Here is a 22,122-nt window from a genome sequence, read left to right on the forward strand (position 1 = left end):
CAGGTAAGTCTCTCCATGTTTGGTTGAGTTGGGCCCACGACAGCGAGAAGGCTCCATAGTGTGTTCCAGCATCCCAGAAGCAACCACCTCACATCCAGCACACACTGAGCAACGTTATCATTCATTTGGAGTCTCTGGAGTCACCTGATGAATTCAAGTCCAATATCCACTCTCCTTTTAGCTCCGTTTAGTGTTCTCCTCTTGTTCTTTAGTTGCTAAATGCTCCACTATGCTAGTCTCTGACTATATCTGCTATTTGGTGCTGGGCGGGTCGTGTACAGTGAGTTTAAGGAAGCGACTTTACTGAAAACAGCTGCCTGGTGTGGGGAAAAACACGGGTCGGTGAGAGTGAACCAAAACATTAAAGATGCTCATGGGTCCTTACCTTTCACAGTTAATTCAAGGTCACACTTCTGTTCCGTTCATTACAACGTTGTTTGATAAAGCACTGTGTCCTTAAATGGAATCACCATGTTTGGTCCATTAGTGAAATGACCACAAGGATGCTCAGGATAAAAGAAAATTATTATTCAAGGTTCCCTTTGTGTGGCTACTGAGCACAATGACAATCAAGCGCCAAGGCCAAACTGCTGCCCCCACTGCTTCCGAAATTGGACAAGGAAAAACTCTTGAAAGAATTTAAACACAGTTTGAGTGGATAGCGTAAGTGTTCTAAATCATGATAATGAACTATATGAAGTGCCTGACCACCAGATGTAGAATACAAATGAACTATTGCCAGCACAAAAAGGCTGAAAAACCCCTTCTTGGCAATTAGGAGGCTCCAGATATAATGTAGGACGATATGACTGTGTATTTTTAGACACTGGAAAGATATGAATGAGATAAGTTTGTGCCCTTTTGTAATAAAACATATTTTCTTGTAATATTTAATAATAAAATATTTGTATGAAAAGAAAGATTGGACGAAAGAAGGCTAGCTCCCCAGGCTGGCTTCGTGTTCCAAAGTTTGTGAGAAAAAAGGAGTTCAAATTCTTTCAAGTTTTATGGCCTGAGTCACCCTGATGGTTTTCATCTGGTTTCCTATTGAACAGCCCAACGGTAGAAGACATAGACAGTGAGACTTGAGATAAAGCATAAAGGTTAGGCAGAAAACAAAAGAAGAAGGAGGGAGATTTCTCCAAAAGTGTGATGAGAAATTAGATTGAATTTAGGGCAATAAAACTGCAATCATAATTAATCATTTAATAACTATAACAAAATTTCAACAAATGTTTGATTTATATCATTTGAATGATTCATTTCTTTTCTATTAAGATATTGATTTTGTTGAGGAAAAGGGACTGGGAAAAGATTTTACTTAATTTTACTCGTGCTTATTTTTTGAGAAAAGATTTTATCATAATTGTTTTGAATGTTCAGATTTGTTCAGTGATCCAGTGTTTGGCATCAAGTGTTTGGCATGTTCTGACCATAAACCACAATTAACCATCTGGTTTCTTCAACTTTCACCAGGAGCAAAAAAATCAGCCTTAAAACTGGAAAGAAAGAATAATCTGACATTTATCGATATAGAATGATCTGAAAATTTTTATCACGATAACATTTTTGGCCCATGTTTTCTTTCATAGCGCAGTACTTATTGTTAGCCACATGGGGGAGCTGTGGTACTGTGTTGATGCGCTGCTGCTTGAACACGTTAGAGTGAGCGGGGTGGGGGCCAGAGAAAGCCAGGGCACATATTGAAAATTCATGACATGCACTTCTCAACTTCTGCAAGATACACAGCAAGTATAATGAGCTCAAATCTGAGAACTTCCTGACTATTTTATCAGTTTGTATTTCTTTTGGGCTCTGTGTCTGTGTGTGAGACTGTAACTCTTCGTGTTATCATTTAAATATAAATTACTGGCACAGCTGTGGCTTTAACAATACTGCGAAAGACACTAACGAAGAAAATGGAAAATCTCTAAACAAACAGCTACTCTGGTCGCAGCAGAGACTGTGTAATGAGTTGGAATTGGATTTATGTAGCTCTCTGTATGTTTGCCCTTAATTACATTTTATCTTAATGTCTCTATCTTTTTTTTGTTGTCATCTGACTCTCCATCAAGTCACCCTACAATTGCTTTTTAAAATTCTGCCATATCTTTCTATCCTTTCCTCTCCCTCTCTCCAGTCTTTCTCTGTCTCACAGTGTCTGACCTAGTTTTGGACAGCCTTTCTTACACACACACACACACACACACACACAACCACTGTTCCCGCAGGTGCTTAAGACCTTGAAAATTGGTTGAATTTCGATGTGGTGTTTTTAAGGTCTGGAGATGTCTGGAATTTTGATTTGTGAGGTTGAAATGGCTGGAATTGATCAAGGTCATGAAACAGCACTTTCAGACAATTCTGCTTATGGCTGGCAGTGTTTTATTCCCATCATGCACCATGTTTAACTCTCTTCTCTTCTCTCCTCTTCATGTGAGGCTGCTGTTTGTACTTGGGGTAGTGTGATGCAGAGCAGTGCTGGCATGTTGCCCCAGACCAGACCAAAATACTTACACACACACACACATGCACACAGAGGCACACCATCCAAAACAAAGACACACACACACACACAGTATATCTTCAAATATTACTTCCGATACATTTGGACTTCTCTCGTTCTCTCATCACGAGTAAAAACACGCAGGCTTTTGCGTGGGAGGACTTTTTAAAGGAGAGGACAGTGATGTCACAAAGGAACCACAGCTACAGCACATGCTGTGTGAGAAGGTTCAACCATCTGGTCAATCATTATTCATAGCAAGGCGTAAACAGGACAACGTGCCGCTGGGCATGTGTTGCAGCAAGTGTCTGATAGAGAGTGAGGAGGATGGGCTGCTGAACAGTTATTAGCACGTTGCTACTTGATCTAGTTGATCCCAAACAAAGGTGATGTGGTCGGGTCAAAAGTGGGTGACAAGTACAGTTGAGGGAGGGACACCTGGATTAACAACAGTGTAGTGCAACATATTTTGGGGAATATTTGCCTGACCGAGCCTGCTGCTTTGATGCCTCTCTGCATTAGCTTATTTCACTGAACTTTGCGCTAGTGGCACCAAATTACAGGGGCAACTGTGTGCAAACCATGGAGTCCTGTAATGGAAGCAACAGGAAATTGCACACGCTAACATATCGCTTTATACCAAATGGATGGAAGAGGCAAAACATAGATCTCACTCGCCGCTGTTCAGGAGGCTAAAGTTTGGAAGATACAGAGGAGTAGTTGTTTGGACATCCAATCCTATATTTAGCCCCGGTGCTGCACAGCAGTCAGCAATGGGGAAAGCAGAGAATAACCACACAGTGGAGTAGAGCTTCTGAACTTTACTGGACTGAACAGACAACGTTGCAACGCTGCCCAACTGGAGCTACACTGGTCTTTTTTCTTTTTTTTTTTGCATTTCTACGTTTGCAGTATCATTGATTTGTAATCCAGAAGAGCTTTCCTCAGTGTGCATGCTCAGTTATTCTCACCGTTCAACTGACAGTATGGTTTAAACAGATAAGCAGTGTCAGGTGCATGTACTGAAAACAAATCAAATGCTCAGAGAAATTAATCACCGATCACCGATGGCAGATTACAAGGGAAAGACGTGACAGCACATAGACTTGAGGATATACAAACAACAGCATAATCTGTCAAAAGGAATGAGCGCACAGCAGGTTACAGACCTCTGCAGACTTTGCTGGTTTAAAGCAAAATTATGTAAGACCTACCATTTCAGAGTGTAATTCACCGTTTTCTAAGGACAGCTGTACAACTGCATTTGTTATGAATACATTACTTACAGTCAAAAACTAGCAAGTCACCAACTTTGCTAACACAGCAAAACATCAAGGAAGTGCGACAGCACAAATCATAGCAATATCACTTACTAGTCCAACAGAAAGCCTGCCAGCTCAGCTTCTGTCTCACAGCCTTTAATTTCACAAAGCTCTCGCCACATCTGGCAGCCTTTTACTTGGTCACTCTTGGTTTCTCTTCTTAGCTTCCTTGGCCTCTTATATAGGCTGTTGAGGCCTTCAGTCTGTTTGCAGCCCCTGCCATGATATCCAAACTGAGAATGCTGAGCTAGCTTCTTCCAAAAAACTTACATTGTACATACTTTTTTCTTTATGAAAGAAATCCTGAAACAACATGTACACATTCTCACTAACTTATGGACGCTTGGTCAAGACCCTTTGGTGTCGTTTTTTAATGGCCTGGGTACCCCTTTAGCTTTAGTTTTGCACATGTAGGGCTTCACTGTCAAATTAGCAATAATAAATATCCAACGTCCAGTTAGAATTTCAAACTAAAACCAGTGGTTAATGTTGTGAAATGTCATGGTTTGGTTCGGTTTAGGCACCAAAACTACTTGATTAGGTTCAGAAAAAAGATCAAGCCGCCCTGCGCGGTGCCCTTCACCATACAAACATGAATACAGAACCTGTAACTGAGCAAATAACCCTCACAGCTCAGTGAGCAAGTGCACTTACACACTTTGTAGAGTCTGAATAGGTGCACAGAAATCACCTTTCAGGACTGTTAGATGGGAAATTCTCTGATGCATAAGAACGTACAGTAAGTGAGAGATGATCTCTTAACAGTCAGAGAATGGCATGTCAGATAGATACAGTATCTCACAAAAGTGAGTACACCCTTCACATTTGTTTATTTCTTTGTATCTTTTCATGTGACAACACTGAAGAAATGACACTTTGCTACAATGTAAAGTAGTGAGTGTACAGCTTATATAACAGTGTAAACAGGGCCCAATTAGCCATTTTCCCTCCCCGGTGTCATGTGACTCATTAGTGTTACAAGGTCTCAGGTGTGAATGGGGAGCAGGTGTGTTAAATTTGGTGTTATCGCTCTCACACTCCCTCATACTGGTCACTAGAAGTTCAATATGGCGCCTCATGGCAAAGAACTCTCTGAGGATCTGAAAAAAAAGAATGGTTGCTCTGCATAAAGATGGCCTAGGCTATAAGAAGATTGCCCAGACCCTGAAACTGAGCTGCAGCGCGGTGGCCAAGACCATACAGCGGTTCAACAGGACAAGTTCCACTCAGAACGCCTCGCCATGTTTGACCTAAGAAGTTGAATGCGCATGCTCAACGTCATACGTCATATCCAGAGGTTGTCTTTGGGAAACAGGCGTATGAGTGCTGCCAGCATTGCTGCAGAGGTTGAAGGTGTGGGGGGTCAGCCTGTCAGTGCTCAGACCATACGCCACACACTGCATCAAACTGGTTTGCATGGCTGTCATCCCAGAAGGAAGCCTCTTCTAAAGATAATGCACAAGAAAGCCCGCAAACAGTTTTCTGAAGACAAGCAGACTAAGGACCTGGATTACTGGAACCATGTCCTGTGGTCTGATGAGACCAAGATAAACTTATTTGGTTCAGATGGTGTCAAGCGTGTGTGGCAGCAGCCAGCTGAGGAGTACAAAGACAAGTGTGTCTTGCCTACAGTCAAGCATGGTGGTGGGAGTGTCCTGGTCTGGGGCTGCATGAGTGCTGCCGGCACTGGGGAGCTACAGTTCATTGAAGGAATCATGAATGCCAACATGTACTGTGACATACTGAAGCAGAGCATGATCCCCTCCCTTCAGAGACTGAGCCGCAGGGCAGTATTCCAACATAACGACCCCAAACACACCTCCAAGACGACCACTGCCTCGCTAAAGAAGCTGAGGGTAAAGGTGATGGACTGGCCAAGCATGTCTCCAGACCTACACCCTATTGAGCATCTGTGGGGCGTCCTCAATCGGAAGGTGGAGGAACGCAAGGTCTCTGACATCCACCAGCTCTGTGATGTTGTCATGGAGAAGTGGAAGAGGACTCCAGTGGCAGCCTGTGAAGCTCTGGTGAACTATTGCCCAAGAGGGTTAAGGCAGTGCTGGAAAATAATGGTGGCCACACAAAATATTGACACATTGGGCTTAATTTGGACATTTTCACTTAGGGGTGTACTCACTTTTGTTGCCAGCGTTGGCTGTGTGATGTGTTATTTTGAGGGGACAGCAAATTTACACTGTTATACAAGCTGTACACACTACTTTACATTGTTGCAAAGTGTCATTTCTTCAGTGTTGTCACATGAAAAGATATAATCAAATATTTACAAATATGTGAGAGGTATTCTCACTTTTGTGAGATAATGCTTTATTGTCACTGTAGATAAATGTACAAGGAAATGCAGTGTACAGCAAACTGTTGAACTTAGCTTTTATAATAGTGTGTATATAAATAAGCAACCAAAAGAAAGCCTAAAAGAATAAAAAGAAACAGATTACAGATATAGCAATAGTCATTAGTGTAAGGTGGTTTCCTGAATACTCTGACAAGTACAGGCAACAAGTGCACTTTTTAGAAGACACTGTAAAGTCACTGTTTCACATTAAGTGACACAATTTTCTTTGTGGGGGGCGCACATTTATTTTTGTATGACCCCTTAAGTATGAATAGCTGTACTTGTTATGAAGGGAAATGTTTGCAGTGAATATGTCAGTGTGGCTTGTCTTCCACAGCCTTCTTCAGTGTGTGCGTGAGTGCGCGCGCGCCCTCTCCCTCCCTCCCTCCCTCCACCTCTGCCTGCCTGTCAGCTTGCCTCGACCACGTAGCAGCCTCCTGGCAGCGGCAGCCGCTTGTGTCTACTCTCCCTCTCTCTGTCACACACTCACACACTCAGTATCAGTAGCCCATGTAGAACCACGTAGCACCAGCTTTGGATTTTAGCGGCAGCAGCGGCCGAAGCAGCAATGGATCTCTTTGAATTCGACTTTTTCAGAGACTGGGAGCTTGAACAACCATGGCAAGTCCTGCGCACTTTTATTCCTGCTTTATTACCATTGTGGGTTTGTTTGTTTTCAATGTGTGTGTTTAATTCTGGAAGGTGTTAAAGGGGGTGGACGTACATGGCATCCCCGCTTTGGAGGCAACATTGCGTGTTTTTTTTATTTTTTTTATTTTGAGATTTAGAGGCAGCCAAAGTGAGTCCCGGAGAGATCGAGCCAAACCGTCTTTCTTTGTCACCGTAAAGCTGCCGTTGTTGCTTGAGACGAACCGGGAGGCTCAGCGTGCACACGTAGTCTACACACACACACACACACACACACACACACACACACACACACCAACAAGCAGCGCGGCACCGGCGTTTACTGTGTCATTAAGGAATGTTTGATTTGAATGTGAGACCGCACCGGGTTAGGCTATGTGGCAGAGCGGTGACGCGGTGAGCAGCGGTGCGGTAGGAACAAATCAGGCAGTGTGAACGTGAAGATCTTAAAAATCAGGCATTTTTGGACAATGTGCTGCTTACCGGAGTTGGTCATGGACGCATGACGAAGTTGGGTTGTGATGCTTTTGGGATGTCACTGGAGCCTTAATGTGTGTTGATTGTGCATCTCTGTAGTCAAGCAATGGAGCTGTTTAGTTTTGAAGTGCTAAAACTTGATTGGCCTTCCACAGCCCACAGGGATGTGGAGTAATTTCACTACATGAAAGGTGAGCATTGTGCTGTGGTGGTCTGTAGCTCAGTCTTGCCTGCTGCTGTCATTTGCAGGCCAATGCAAAATCTTCAGTATCCCAGTAAGTTGAATATCTTTGGGCTTTAGACTGTCGTTTGGACATACCAGGACATTTGAAGGCATCACCTTGTGAATGGCATTCCTTTTTTTCTGATATTTTATGGGCCAAACAGTTAATTTGTTAAAAGAAAAAATAAACAACTAATCTGTAGATTAGAGCTAGGCCGATAAATCGCCCTGGCTGTGATATATATTGCAGATTTATCGGTATCAGGGTATCAACCAATAAGTAACAAGGTTTGAGGTAATGTAATTTATTTAATAGTCTCACCTTTACATAGTTTGTCTACCAGAGAGCTGTTGATTTTTCAGCTATAAAATGTTCTGTTCAGTACATATCTTCATCACAATAAGGGACCTGTGTCAAGATTGTTATGTTTATGTTACGCATTTGAAAAAAAAATATTGGGCCATATATTGTAATCAGATATTTTTTTAACTCCAAATATAGATACGTCTGCCTCAAAATGTCAGCTTGGTTCGGGCTATAATCTGTAATGAAAATAATTGTCAGTTGCAGCTCTAATCCATACTGTAGTATATACTGCAGTGCCTTACATTTCAGTCCATTAAATTAGAAAGGCAGCAGACAGTCGGAAAGAAAGGCTTTTAACACACAGGAGGCCAAAAGATGTTGGAGGTTTAAAAGACAACTGAGAGGCTGTCAGCCGAAAGAAGTCAAAATTAAGTCTATTTCTTGGAATTTAATACAAAATTGATATGTACAGAAATTAAACATATGGAAAATAATGGAGGAGCTTTATGAAAATTAAGAACAACTTGTCAGCTTGGACACTGGTTGTACTGGTCAGCTCCCAGTTTAGGCTGCATTTATGTAGCTCTTATATCCAAAATTTAAATTCACTAATTTCATATAAGGTGATCATCAACAAGCCCTTCTGGATCAAAACAATAAAATATATAACATATCCATGTTTAATGATATTAAAGACATGATCGACACCACAGGATTTACCTGGTGGATAAATACTGTATTGAATATAATTTTGAACTGTTTCACATAGTGCTAAAATAGTGAGGAGGACTGCAGGAAGTAGAGTATATACAGTCAGCCTCTCCATCTCAAATATGTATTATAGTGGGAGAACAATAACTTGGCAACCGTGTTGCTGTTTTGAATCCGTATTCCAGCGGGGAGAATGTGAGCGAGGAAAGCGACACACACTGCTGTCCCTCAGCAGCCACCGTGGAAGGGCCCTGGAGCAAGGTACTTAACCCCCCGCTGGTGGAGTGGAGCTGCTCAGGGCTCAACAGCAAGCTCAGGGTGTCTACACATGTAACCCCCGCCGCCTCCACCACTCCATCATGCCACTGCTGTCCGTTGGTAATGATGGGAAATTGGGCTTGTACAGAAAAAAAACAAAAACCACAGCAACGTGTAAGAAAGAGCTGTTTAAAAAAGCTGGTGATGAGTTGAAATCTGATTAGAGCTTTACCTGTAGCGGAAGGTGGGAATGGAAACTAAAAGACACTCCTTGACTTATAATTGCATTTTCATGGTCTGGCATAATAAAGCAAAGTCTGGACTCCAGCTTGGAGTCAATATTTCCTTTAGATGTCCTCAGAGAAAAAGAGCACTAACAAGTTCACTCAGTTGCGCTCTTTTGAGACTGTGCTCCTGCTCAAAAGCCTAAAACAGCCCGTGTTTATGTAGGTTTGGGCGATATATGCAATACTGTACATACCATGGTAGCTATCTTTTTTATCTCTTTATCATTATCTCTAGGTGTATTATGCCAGTGTTTTATATTATATTGGATCTTTGCTTCAATGTGATGAAGTACCTTGATTTGTTGTGTGTTTAATTAGCAGGTTTAGCTAAACAACAAATATTCCTGTTGATGACCTGTGAGATTTTGACACTGGAGGCCGCTGTTCATTTCTCGTTGGATTCTTTCATGATGCCAACTTTCTTTCTTTCACTAAACTTAACCAAGTATTTTTTATGCCTAAACCCAACCAAACCATAACCTTAGAAAACAGTCATATACATCACACTGGGGAGGCTGCGACAGCCACTTCACGCAGCTGTTGGGCAGGTATGTGGAGGGGTGAAAGTGGGCAGGGTTTGAACTTCTCTCTCAAGCAAGTCTTTGTACTACCTCCATCACGGTTAATATATAAATAATATATAAATAAAGCTTTGGAGGAACGACTGTCTGAAAGTGTGCACTGTTAACCCCATTTGTACAATCCATTGTGTTGAGACTACAAAGAGTTGTGAAAGACGGATTTCTTGAAGAGAAATCGTGGAAGAATACAGTCAGAGAAGGATTCGACAGCAGTGTCTCTGAGTATACGCACTTTTGCCTTTAAACATGGTCGACTTGTACGAACCAGTTTATTTCAAGCACACTGAACCCTTAAACTAGTCAAATAGAAACAATACAAAAAATTCAACCTTTCCTCTGTGGTCCATGCCAAAGAAAACATAATGAAATGTATTTGGTTGGGAGTGGAGCCAGTGCAGCACATGATGCTGCTGCTCTTAACCAGAGTCTTCTCCCAACAGCTCTGGAAAGCTACTTTGATGTCGCTGACTTTTCAGTGCTAATAAACGTTAGAATGGACTCTTGGACTGAGATTATAAGCAGGAGTACACCTCCACTGGAGGAAGAAAACCACAATGGGGAGAGAGAGTTACTTTCAAAAGGACCTATTTTTCTCAAATTGTACAATGAATTTTACAGGCTTAAAAGACGACACACACCTTCAGTAGAAACCATGACAATCAGTCAGATTGGAGTTAAAAGTCTGTCACTCGCCATTGATGTGTAGCTCCTGTTTGACAGTGGATTTTCCCTTTAAGGGAAAAAAACGAGAGAGAAAACAATCTTGAAGCTCCCCACGCCTTTGTTAAATCTGAACGAATCCAACACTGTAGGTCTCCTCCTCCTCCTCCTCCTGAAGAAATACCCTTTCATCTCCTCTCCTCTTTGTTGCTCTTTCTCCCTCCTCCTCCTCCTCCCATCTCGCTCCTTGTTTCATTCTCTCACTATGAAATCTGAAGGCTTTGTATAATTGTAATAGGGCTTGCATTGAATATTGGGTATTCCTCACTGTAATTGCCCATCATGTAGCCTGCTAATCACGGCAGTGGAATCTGGGGGAGATCGCTTTGACTTTTAATTGACACTGATGGTGATTGGTTGAACCATTTAGGTAGTTAATTAGGGAATTGATTCCACATATTGTCAGCATGGAATTATAAGATTCCAGCTGCGCGTTTTGGAGCTTAAAAGTTCACATCTATGCAGGCAAACTCTTATTATTATTGTTATGACTGGATCTCACTGGATATTTAAATAGTTTGAATGATTTTTACTTTTATGCTGTATGAAGTTGTAAAAATTGGACTAAAAATCTTGCAGTCAAAATGCTGCTTCCAGACCATGAAAAAAACTGAACATGGGGATAAGCTCACAAGTGGATCTGCAGGAAAAAGTGGTGATAGAGTCTGCTCATGGTCACTGCATTCAATGTTCAGTCTCACAGTCCAGTATTCAATCTGCCCGTCAATCCTCCCAAGCTCTCAATCAGCTCAGTCACACGTGTGAGCTCAATACGCTCAAAATCATTCATCACGCAGACATTTCCATCCTCGCTGTGTGATGGGCCTCAGCTTGCCAAACCAGCTCCACTTGATGATACTTCACACCAACATCATCGGCAGCTCGGAGGCTGTGAAAGGAAGCTGTGTCTCATCCCAAACTCCTAAGAATTCACAAACAAATGCTCAAAAACTAACAGCAGATAACACTGAAGGAAGCCTTGTATCTGGAAGAAATCCTTTTTATCCCTCGCTGGTGGAACAATTATTTCTCAGTGCTGTAAAAAAAAAAAAACTGCTCTGTCAGCAGGTGTGAACCAGAGTGAAGAAGCTTAGAAAATCAGTCAGATCACCTGCGTGGAAGCAGTCGCTGGAAGTCCCAATTCAATCAATTTTCAATTTTACTTTTCACTTTATTGTTGCGCTTTTTCATTTTGAAGTTCTAATACTACATAAACGAACAAAGACAAACACAACTACAAATAAATTTAAATATTCTCAACAAAAAACAATCTTGACAGCTTAAATAAAAAATGGGCATAAAGAAAAAAGAAGCATTAAAAGGTTATAGGAGGACGCACTGTGCCAATGTTTTAGAAAAACTCACATTTCGCATTTTTAAGAGGCTGGAGCCAGAGAATGTTTAACAATTGTGCTTGATTCCAACAATCGCTATCCTTAGCTCAGTTTTGGTCTCCACCAACTCATGAAACAAATATTCAGCTCTTTAGCTGCTAAATGCTCCACAGTAAGTCTCTAACTGTCTGTTGTTTTGGTGTACAGTGGGTTTTTAGTGCTGGCCTGCTGAAAACAGCCACGCTGACAGAACAGTGAGACTGAACCAAAACAATTGAGTTGCTGGAGTAAAAACAAAACAAGGAAAGGTGCTGAAACACTACGTAGAGCTGATAGAAACTACCAGTGACAATTCTGTGGCTTTACCACTACGATTCACAGTTTTCCATTCCATTTCCATTTTTCCATTCATTTAATTCATTGATAATATAAAAAAATGAATAGAGCAGCTGAAGTTTTCAGATTTAAAAAAAAACACACTCACCAGTTTCATGTGGATTTAATGTATTCCAGAAGTATTTATTCCATTGTGGGCAGAAGAATAATTTTGAGGACTTGTCAGTGATCCACTGCAGACTTGGACTGAATTTTTCCCTTGCTGCAAAGGATGTAATATTATACAGATGTGTCTTTCCAACTGTGTATACATTTTAATGAGCTAGTCTAGGTAATAACGAGACTGAATCTCCAAATCAACTTAATTTTTTTTTCTCAGTTTCATCTTTTAGTATTTAGATCCAATATCACCGCAACACGACACAAGGCCATAAACAATCCATTCACGTACCACATCTGAGACATCTACCATACCACAAGTAGGTGAACTATTCCCAACTGAATTGCTCTGGTGCGATTACATAGTTCTTGCATTCTTACAGATATCTTTAACGTAATAATCACTTACTGAAACGGACAGTCGATTTTAGTCTTTTTAGTATCATACATTTTTAGGGATCTCAGAGAAACCTTGCAAAAGATATCTATAGAAACACTAGAAGTAAAATAACTGATACAGTCCTGTCAGCCGGGCGGCACGGTGGTGCAGTGGTTAGCACTGTTGCCTCACAGCAAGAAGGTCAAACCCCGGTTTCCCCAGCCTTTCTGTGTGGAGTTTGCATGGTCTGCGTGGGTTCTCTCCGGGTGCTCCGGCTTCCTCCCACCATCCAAAGACATGCAGGCTACGTTGATTGGTTAACCTAAATTGTCCTTAGGTGTGAGCGTGAGTGGTTGTTCGTCTATGTGTGGCCCTGCGATGGACTGGCGACCTGTCCAGGGTGTACCCCGCCTTTCGCCCGATGCCAGCTGGGATAGGCTCCAGCATAATAAAATGCCTCAATCCTAAGAAATCCTAATTAAGGAGCCTTTGAGCTAATTGTTCAGTAGACGATCCACTTATATTATCATATTACACAATTGGTGTGATAATATACAGTCATTTTTGATTATAAATGCATAAAAATTGCTGAATTGGGTTCAACTGTTAAAACTTTATTAGTGAATAAATGTAGACCCCTATCTAATGCTGAGAGTTGGAGTGTTTGCATTGGCTCCATATAAAGAGCTAAGCCATCTGTTCAGTTTCTTAAGTGTCTTATAAGAAAATAAAATATCAACCATCTGGATGGGATATAAAATCCTCAGCAGAACATTTATCTTTATCAGTGAAATGTTGCCCATCCAAGATGTAAGGAGAGAGCAGCCCCCCCCCCCTTCAGTTCACATACAGTTGGCCTGTATAAGGACATATCTCTTGACACAGGAGAAAGGGGGGAAAGGAAAAATTGGCGCCTCCCATATCGATGAGAGAAAATGAGTGATTATACATAGAAAATCATTAAACTCTTCATCACAGTCACTGCTACACTCATATGCTCCAGGGGCTTTTCTCTTCTGCATGTTTTGTACAGCTTCATCAAAAGTAATGGAAGCTTTCAAAATGGACATCTGTTCCTTAGAAGTGGATGGCAGATCTAATCCAGCGAAGAAGCTCTCTATTAACTTTAGAGGCATCATTCTTTTGTTGCAGAGGAAAATAAATGAAAGGAGACTGAAATAAATATAAAGAAGTGTTACCATCCTGAACTAATTCAACTCAACATCACACTAAAAATCCACCCTCACAACTGCAGCACTTTAATGACACCATGTTCCATGTACAAAGCCTATAAGCTTAGTACGAGTCAAACTGAGTAGGCCTTTCAACATACTGTAATATTACAAAAAATAAAAGGTTTCCGAACCACGTTAAGCTACAGCACCCTAACCTAAACCAAGTAAAGGTTTTAACTAAAATTTAAGACTCATTCATCCAGTAGATACATTAGCTATTACAATACTATATAGTACCTCTGCCTGGGGCTCAGTCTGTGGCAGAGCTGAGCATATAAACAAAGACACAATATAAACGACAAAACTATTTTAGACATATTGAGTGTCTGGTGATGGAGGAGTGGATGGAGCAGTGGATAAGACACATGCCTTTGGTGTGTGCGACCTCTGACATATAAAGCAATTGTAAGTCGCTTTGGATAAAAGCGTCAGCTAAATGAATAAATGTGAAATGTCCAGAAACATGCAGTCGGCCTTCTGTCTCGTCCAAGGTAGATTTGAATTCTGCTCTTGGAGTCTTGGAAAGTCTTGGAGGCTTCATCAACCATAATTTGCACCTCAGCAGGACACAGTAAACGCATATGTTCTGTTATGTGCTACGTTCCCCGAGCATCAACTTCACCATGCCAAACATTACATAGCCCCTTGTTGGATAAATGATGACATCTAATTATCACTGGCCAAGGGCACTGACTGGGATCTGGTTTAGCTGCAGGTGGGATTTACCTGCTCCACTGTAATGCAGCCTACTTTGGTCTGCAGGTGTAGGAACTCTGGTAACCATCTCTAAGAGAACTTGATTGGAACTTGCAACGCCTTTGCTCTGTCAGAAATCCCCATAACGTGGATATGGTGACAGAATCTGCAGTCTTTCAAAGCTTCAGAAAACACTTCGTTATTAGCGACATTCACACTAGCATTGGCTGAGGATGTCACAGCCAATGCTTTTCCTAAATAAGTTTTGAGACTCCCCTAATTGTTGCACACAATCCATGTCATGGATAATTAGCCAAAAGACCACAAGGCTCAGTAAAGTGCAATGCGACTATTAGTTATAACACCATAATCCCCAGAAGTCAAACTTCTGCTTTATTTATTGAGTTGGATAATGATTTACATGAAATCTTTAAATAAACCAGATTAGTAATTGTTACTAATGTTTTAAAATGTCAAATCTGTAGCTGGACCATCACACGTTCTTCATCATACAGGAAAATGGTAGATTTTGCTTAGTAATATCTTTAAAAATGTATTTAAATTAAAACTAAATGTCACACAGACAATGAAACGATCATTTAAAAAACACAACGTCAATTCACACACAGCAAATTACCATGACAAACATCAGATGATAAGACCCAACAGGCACTCAGTGGCTCAATGAGGTGCAATAAAAAGTCACTCATGAGTGCAGCTGAAGTGCTCACACTGAGGTATGTCTCTCTGAGCTGCAATATCTTTATTAAAAAAGACTGATAGAATAGAAGATAGAGTGTTCCCCCGGATCAAACGCTGCTGCAAATGAAAGCTGCCAGTTTACCAAATAAGCAGAAATGGAGATTGCTGCACTGTGTTGACATATTATTTTCTGTTAATGGTGTGCAAAAATCAATAGATGTGACTAAAAGCCTTGTAACTACTAATTAGACTATAAAGCACAATAGCGTACATAACTGTACCGGATCTTCCCCATGGGATCAGATCACCGAGCTTCTGTTGTAGCTGCTGTTCTAATATTGGCAGAGTTTCCCACCTATTTATCTGTGTAGTTATTGCTCCAGAGTCCTTTATATGTCTTTTTTTTAAAGATTACTTTGGGGTTTCTTTTTCTTTATCAGAGAAAACACAGTGGAGAGATAAGGGGAGGGCTGTTGTAGAGTTGTTGAACCACACTCAAACACAACAGAGAGAGGGGGACAGAATTGATGTGAAAATTACCAGAAAGTGTAACATCCATCAGATATGGATCTGCATGCAGTAGCTGTAAAATGTTGCGCAGCACAACATGAAGAAGTGCATGATAATATGAAATGTGTATTTTTGTATTTATTTATTGAGTAATACATTTTATTAATTAGTAAACTATTTGACTCAGATCATTTGCATTCATTTGCTCTGAGAACTGAATTAAGAATGGGTCAGATTAGTTAATGAGGGGCTTGCTTGGAATTATATTCCCTAATTTGTTGTTTAAACTAATTAAGAATTAGTTTGATTTGTTAATCAAGTATTTGCTTAAAGTAGTATTGCTTAATTTGTTGTGAAATTTTGATTAGTAATTAGTTAAATTAGTTAATGCGGTACAGTAATTGGTCTGAAACACTCATTCAGATGTCATCAGAATGATGTTCATTGATTATGATGTGATTTTGTATGATAAGTGAGTTATTGACCAGCGATTGTTCTGTTTAATTTCTGTGGGGAGCTCATGTTTCATTTACTCCGGCAGATACGTCTGGCCACCTTCGCATTCTTTGGTATTTGCCCGTTGGAAATCGAAAATGGGTGAGGGGGGGTGCAAACAGATTTACACATTACTACTAATGCTACTCTTACCACTACTTGTAAAAAGACTAAGCTTTCCAAAATGGTTTTAACTGCTGTACCTTATAAAAAAAACTAAATCCTAACACATAATAAAAGTCGTGACTGGGCAAGGCATATCAGAAGGACTATGTGTGTATGTGTTGGAGGGTTTAGAAAAAGAGAGAGCACAAGAGAGCGAGAGACTTGGCAGTCAACACCAGGTAGCTTCTGCCCTCATGCCCCCGAGATACCAAGACAATACACACACACACGCGCGCGCACACACCCCGTGGCCCGAGGTTGGCAGAGCCATCTGCCAAGAGGAGCATGGTGCTGAGGAATGATAACACACACAAACTCTCTCTCTCTCTTTCTTTAATACGCGCATACACACATCATGGCTTGAACCCCGTGCTCTAGTAGTTCTCTCTCTGCTGTAGCTGGCAGTTGATATTGCTGATACCTACTTTGTGACTGTATATCTCTATAAATGTGTGTTTGTGTGTGTGAGCATTTTAAGGAGGCAGTAAGCCGACTTAATTCTTGCTTTACACAGACATATTGGAAATCTGTCTAGCTGTCTGTTAGAGGGATGTTTTAGCCTTCAGAACTTGGATATTTTAGCAGGTTAATTTTATCTAACATCATTATGGTGAAAACACATGTTTCTCGCATAGTCCTGCCCAGGTCCACCTTTGTAAACCCATACCTGTCCTCCACCTGCATTAATTATTTTATGATTTATAAATAATGAAATGGGTATAGGTACGCCAGGCGTAGCTACCACTGAGGCCATGTCCTACACATTTATATCTGGGAATAGTTTTATCGACCTGGGGGTAGTTTACAGTCTACAATTACTGTAAAAATGACACATGGTAGCTTTTTAATTGGCTGATTCTAGTATAGATTTAACATATTAGAAGCTGAATTTAGGCCTACAAGTTGGGATTACTACCTATTATCACAATGCCCCCCAAACTCTACTTGTTCCAGTTAATCAAAACATTTTATTTCTATTGGCATCTGGTCTGAATTTTCGGCGGGGTTGGGGCAGGTGCGTTGGGGGGGGATTTCAAAAATCCTGACTACAGCTCCTGTTGGGTACCATCATTAATTATTTAAATATTCTGGCATGACATCGTAAATGAGTGGGAATTTACCTCTTGTGTGTTCCTACAATGTTGAGCTGGGTATAGTGATTTTTTTTTTAAATTTTCGATAAAAATCCAAACCTTGACAATTGCTTTTCTGGTGCTGGTAAAGATAAAAAATATAAAGACTACAACACAGCAAATTATTTTCATCTATTTTTCTTTATGCTTATTTTTTTTCTTTTTGCCTGTTTATTTCAAACGCAGCCCGCTGGCATCTAATTAATGTTTTATCTGTACCTGCAAATTCTAAAACAATTCATCACTACAAAAGTACTAAATTAAGGCTCTTACAGTTTTCCATGTTTTTGAAAAATCAAAGGAGGATGTTCTTCTCTAATAGAGACATTTGTTACATTTGAAGTTAATGGTTAAAAATCTTGTAGGTTGTAGGTTGTAGGTACAATTGCATAAATAATTACATTTACCATGCTCAGTTTTGCTAAACAGTAAAGTAGTAGTAGTAACAGTAAAGAGAAAGATACCCACCTGAAGCAGCTAATGACAGCAAGCAGCTAACGATATTTTGCGATTTCTAGCTAGCTGGTTAGGATAGAACAGTAGCAAGTGCATTTGCTTCTTTTGTATATGTACAAATCCATACGTTTAAATGATTACTGGACCATTGTGCTATACATTTCATTCCACATAAAGAAAATAATTAGACTCAACAATATTAAAGGTCATTTTCCTTTTTTCATCAGGTATCATGTTAACTAGGGGTGTGTAGGCCTATTACTCACTCACAGACAACTGACCATAATAATGAAATACACAAATTAATAAAAGATAAATAAAAATCATGACCAGTTGGGTGTTTCATTAAATACTGAACTTACATATAATAATACATATATATCAAACAAAAGAGAGAGCGACATAGCAGGGAACACTAAGCAGTTGAGTGTGTTTCACATGTGTGTGCACATTTGAGATTTGAATAAAGAGACGGACAGCTAGAGCTAGTTAGCCTCACAGGACAGTAGATTAAATGCTGAATTTAAATTAAACAGAAGTAATAAAACTGCATTAGAAAGCAGGGAGACATTGTGGAAGTGAGAGCGAGACAGAGACGGAGAGGGCTAATGACGTAGCTTTTCTAGCCAAGGCCAATTTACTGTGAGGTTTCGAAAGGTCATCTCCTACATGGAGGCCTGTCTGTGACAAATTACATTATTTACACCGGGTAGAAAGAGGCAGCGAGACCGAGGGAAACGCGGAGACTGAAAGAAGAGAGAGGAAGAGGAAAGAGTGTGTTGGACTGTAATTGATCTACAGTGTTAACACGAGACCCTGAAGACATTTGCTAACACGTTTCTTAATGATGCTCTTATCAAAGCACAACACCTACATTTTTGACACGGGACTGCTACAAAGAGATGTTTTAGCGCAGCATTTTGATGTTTTAATTTTTGTGCACAACTTGCACTGTACGCTGCAAAGGCCGCCGCTTTAACTTGCAGCTGTGGGGACATTATATAACAAAAAATTAAATTCACAATTTCAGGCAATTATCTGCAGCATTTTTGCAGTCCCTCTGTTACTGATTTCTTTGACATGGCATCTTTCTAACTGGCTCCCTGTTTATCAAAGCTTTATTATTTACTGCTGTAAACACTCAGTGTCATGCAGGTGAGTTTTTTCATGGAAAACCCCTGTGGAGCTAAGGAAGTGGTGTGTTCGGTTCGTCTTAAGGTAAAGAAGTGGGTAATTAGTGTGAGCAGCATGGCTGGACAGACAAAAAAAAAGAGCGCCACCGACAGAAAAACTGAAGAAGACGTCTCACACACTTTTTGAGTGACAAGTGCACTCTGGAAAGTGCATTGCAGAAGCTGTTTGATTGACAGGTGGTCCATGGGAACTGCCAAAGATGGTGAAAAGAAACTCACACAAAACCTTAAAATTTGTGAGATGCTGTAACAGCTACATTATGTTACATTGTATCATTATTTGTAAGGTGAGTTGGTAATGCATTATCTTACACTACATAATGATAATTCCATTGGTTATTTTCACCGCATTAAAGAAACTAAACTGCTAAGCGGTGAAATGAAGACATTTCAATGTTTTTTATTTCCCCTGGAGGAGAAGACCCAGTTCCCGTAAGACCAGTTTAGTGTGTGCGTATGTCTGTGTGTCCCCTGGGCTATCCAGAGAAGGGAAGAGCCAAAGGGATTAGCAGTTAAATGGTTTGGGACTTGGGAATGAACAGAAATATTAATATTTAGATATAATAATAAAGGAAATGTCTTAAATGAATAAAGCATAATATTTGATTAACATCCCACAGTAAGTGCACAAAAACGTACTGTAAAGAAAATATCAATCTTATCTCTGTTATTGTAAGTGTGTAGAAAATGTTTCATGTTGCTACTAAAAGACTAATTGGAGAATTGTTCGCTATGATTGATTGTGCTGAAAAACATGTTCTCTATATCATTACAATTTAAAATTGCATTATAATGTGCATTTTACACCTTTATTTGTAAGGGATACTGATGATGCAGATGTAGTGCTGCGGCATCGTAACACTCTTTATAATTACAATCAATTGTAGAATTTGAAACATTTGTGGCTTAGTGACTAAATTAGGGCCCTTATAGATTTCTGTTTGGAGGATGTTCTCCAGACAAAAAGGGAAACTTGTAACAGAAGATGTTATAGTCCATCACATTCAAAAGTGATGGATAAAATTTATATGAACAATTACTTTTTACTAGGCTCAGTTTGGGAAAGAACTAAGAAGAAAAGCGAGAAAGATACTCACATGGATCTGATGAAAGCTGGTTTCTATCAACAGGCAGCAGCTATCTTTAAACAGTGTTTTGTGATTCTAGCTAGCGTAGAACAGTAGTAACAATTAGCACTTTTTTGTGAGTATTTTAACTGGTTACCAGACTGTTAATTAATTAAATTTCAGCTCTAATAAAGCTAAATATTGGACTCAACCGTACTGAATTTAATATTCACTTAACATTAGCTGTTTATGTAGCCATGTTGACGTGACGCTAGCTAGCTTCGTTTTTAGCAAGAATGTCTTACCATTAACATTTCATAAGGCATTACATTTCTTATATCCCAACAAGAGAAAATAATTTCTGACCTCATAATATCTTTACTTAAGTGTTGTTGACCAAGTGTAATTAATAAGAGTGGTAATAACTTATTTGATGGTCGGTGCTTATTATCAAAAGGATCCCAGTCCTCATTTTCTCCTGCAGTGCTCCTCTGTGTCCTCTATCTGTCACTCCTGCTCCCCTGCAGGACATTTATTACCTCTTTATCAACTAATTCATAATTATCCTGTGTCACTCTCTGCCTCTTTCTTCAGTGCCTCCCCTCTCTTTCCTCTTTCTGTTAACCTTTTCCTATCTCTCTCACCCCTCTTCCTCTCCTTGCCTCTCCCCGGCCTTCCTTCAGAGGCCTGCTAATACATTTGTTATCAACCTTCTCCCTAATTAACATGCCCCCTCTTTGTGTGAGTCTTTCCTATCTCTATTACTCTGTCGAGATGTCTTATTCACTGTCTCCTGTTTCATTCTGACTTCTTCCGCATCTTCTCTTTTTCTGTCTTTCTCATTTTTGTGAATAGATGAATTTCAGGACGGCTCCTCACCTTCACTTCTGAGGCTCTATTATCTACAGACAGACAATTTGTCTGTCTGAAAGCCAGAAGGACACGGAGATCCATTTTCTGTGTGAATGTGTGAGCTTGTGTATCTCCATCTGTCTCAGCTTCTCTTGCTTTAGCAGTGTCTCTCTGTATGTCTGTCGCTGTGGTTTTGTGTCGTCCAGCCAAGTTGTTCTCAAGCTGTGGTCTTAGTCTCGTACTCCTTGGCAGGCTCCCATACTGGGTTCATGGGTCTTCTGTGTGATTGCTATTAGCTTTCACTTTAAATGTTGACCTATAACATCTCCTCCTCAGTGTAATTGTTCTTAAGGTCCTGTATCAACCCTTGAAAAGAAAAGAAAATTGAATTTGTTGTGTACATTTGACATTAGGAAACAGCTTACAGCAAAAAACATTAACATTTGTTGTAGAGGAGTTAGTTTTACACCCTTTTACTAGCATCAGTATTGGTAGCAATGCTACAAATGTATGCTCTCACCCCCAAAACCCCCCACATCCAGTGTACACCTCCAAGCCTCCAAGCTTGCATGCAACTATGCAAAGATACACAGACACACCCTCAATAGAAAATTTTACTGCTTATCCAGCACATGAACAGGAGTAGGCTACTAAATGTAATTTGTCACCTTAGACAGGTTTGCATTTGTCATGTACGCTGTTTTCAGCCCAGGCAGAATTTCAACATTTCTGTCATTGCAAGTACTGTTACAATAGAGCCATAGTTCAGCTGTTAGTACAGCCTTGGAGTGTGTTGTTTAGTCTGCTGTCATGCACTGGACTTTTCTACAGCGGCTACTACATTGTGTAACTCTTGTACTGTGCCAGCATAAGTCAGGAGGGCCAATCCAATTTACTTATCCAAGTAAAGTGAAGAAATTCTGACACAATACATTTGAACAATGTAGTAACAGTGCAAACTAGTTGATATTATAAGTTGAGTTCATTGTCAGTGTTTACTGGCAGTTGCAGTGCATC

At 40.3% G+C, this 22,122-nt stretch overlaps 1 protein-coding gene across 2 annotated transcripts in view; it reads left to right on the forward strand.

The window, feature by feature from the left end:
- Positions 1-6,599: 6,599 nt before the first annotated feature.
- Positions 6,600-22,122, forward strand: part of aff2 (AF4/FMR2 family, member 2) — a 152,303-nt gene continuing 136,780 nt past the window's right edge. For both annotated transcript variants that reach the window (XM_038698676.1, XM_038698677.1), the window contains exon 1: positions 6,600-6,802. In XM_038698676.1, coding sequence (XP_038554604.1) covers positions 6,750-6,802 — 53 coding nt within the window. In that variant the 5' untranslated portion in view covers positions 6,600-6,749. The remainder of the gene's footprint in view (positions 6,803-22,122) is intronic.

The sequence above is a fragment of the Micropterus salmoides genome, unplaced genomic scaffold (assembly GCF_014851395.1).
Source record: "Micropterus salmoides isolate LMB-PRFRI ecotype aquatic unplaced genomic scaffold, ASM1485139v1 Ms_hic_scaffold_5, whole genome shotgun sequence".
Lineage (NCBI taxonomy): Eukaryota > Metazoa > Chordata > Actinopteri > Centrarchiformes > Centrarchidae > Micropterus > Micropterus salmoides.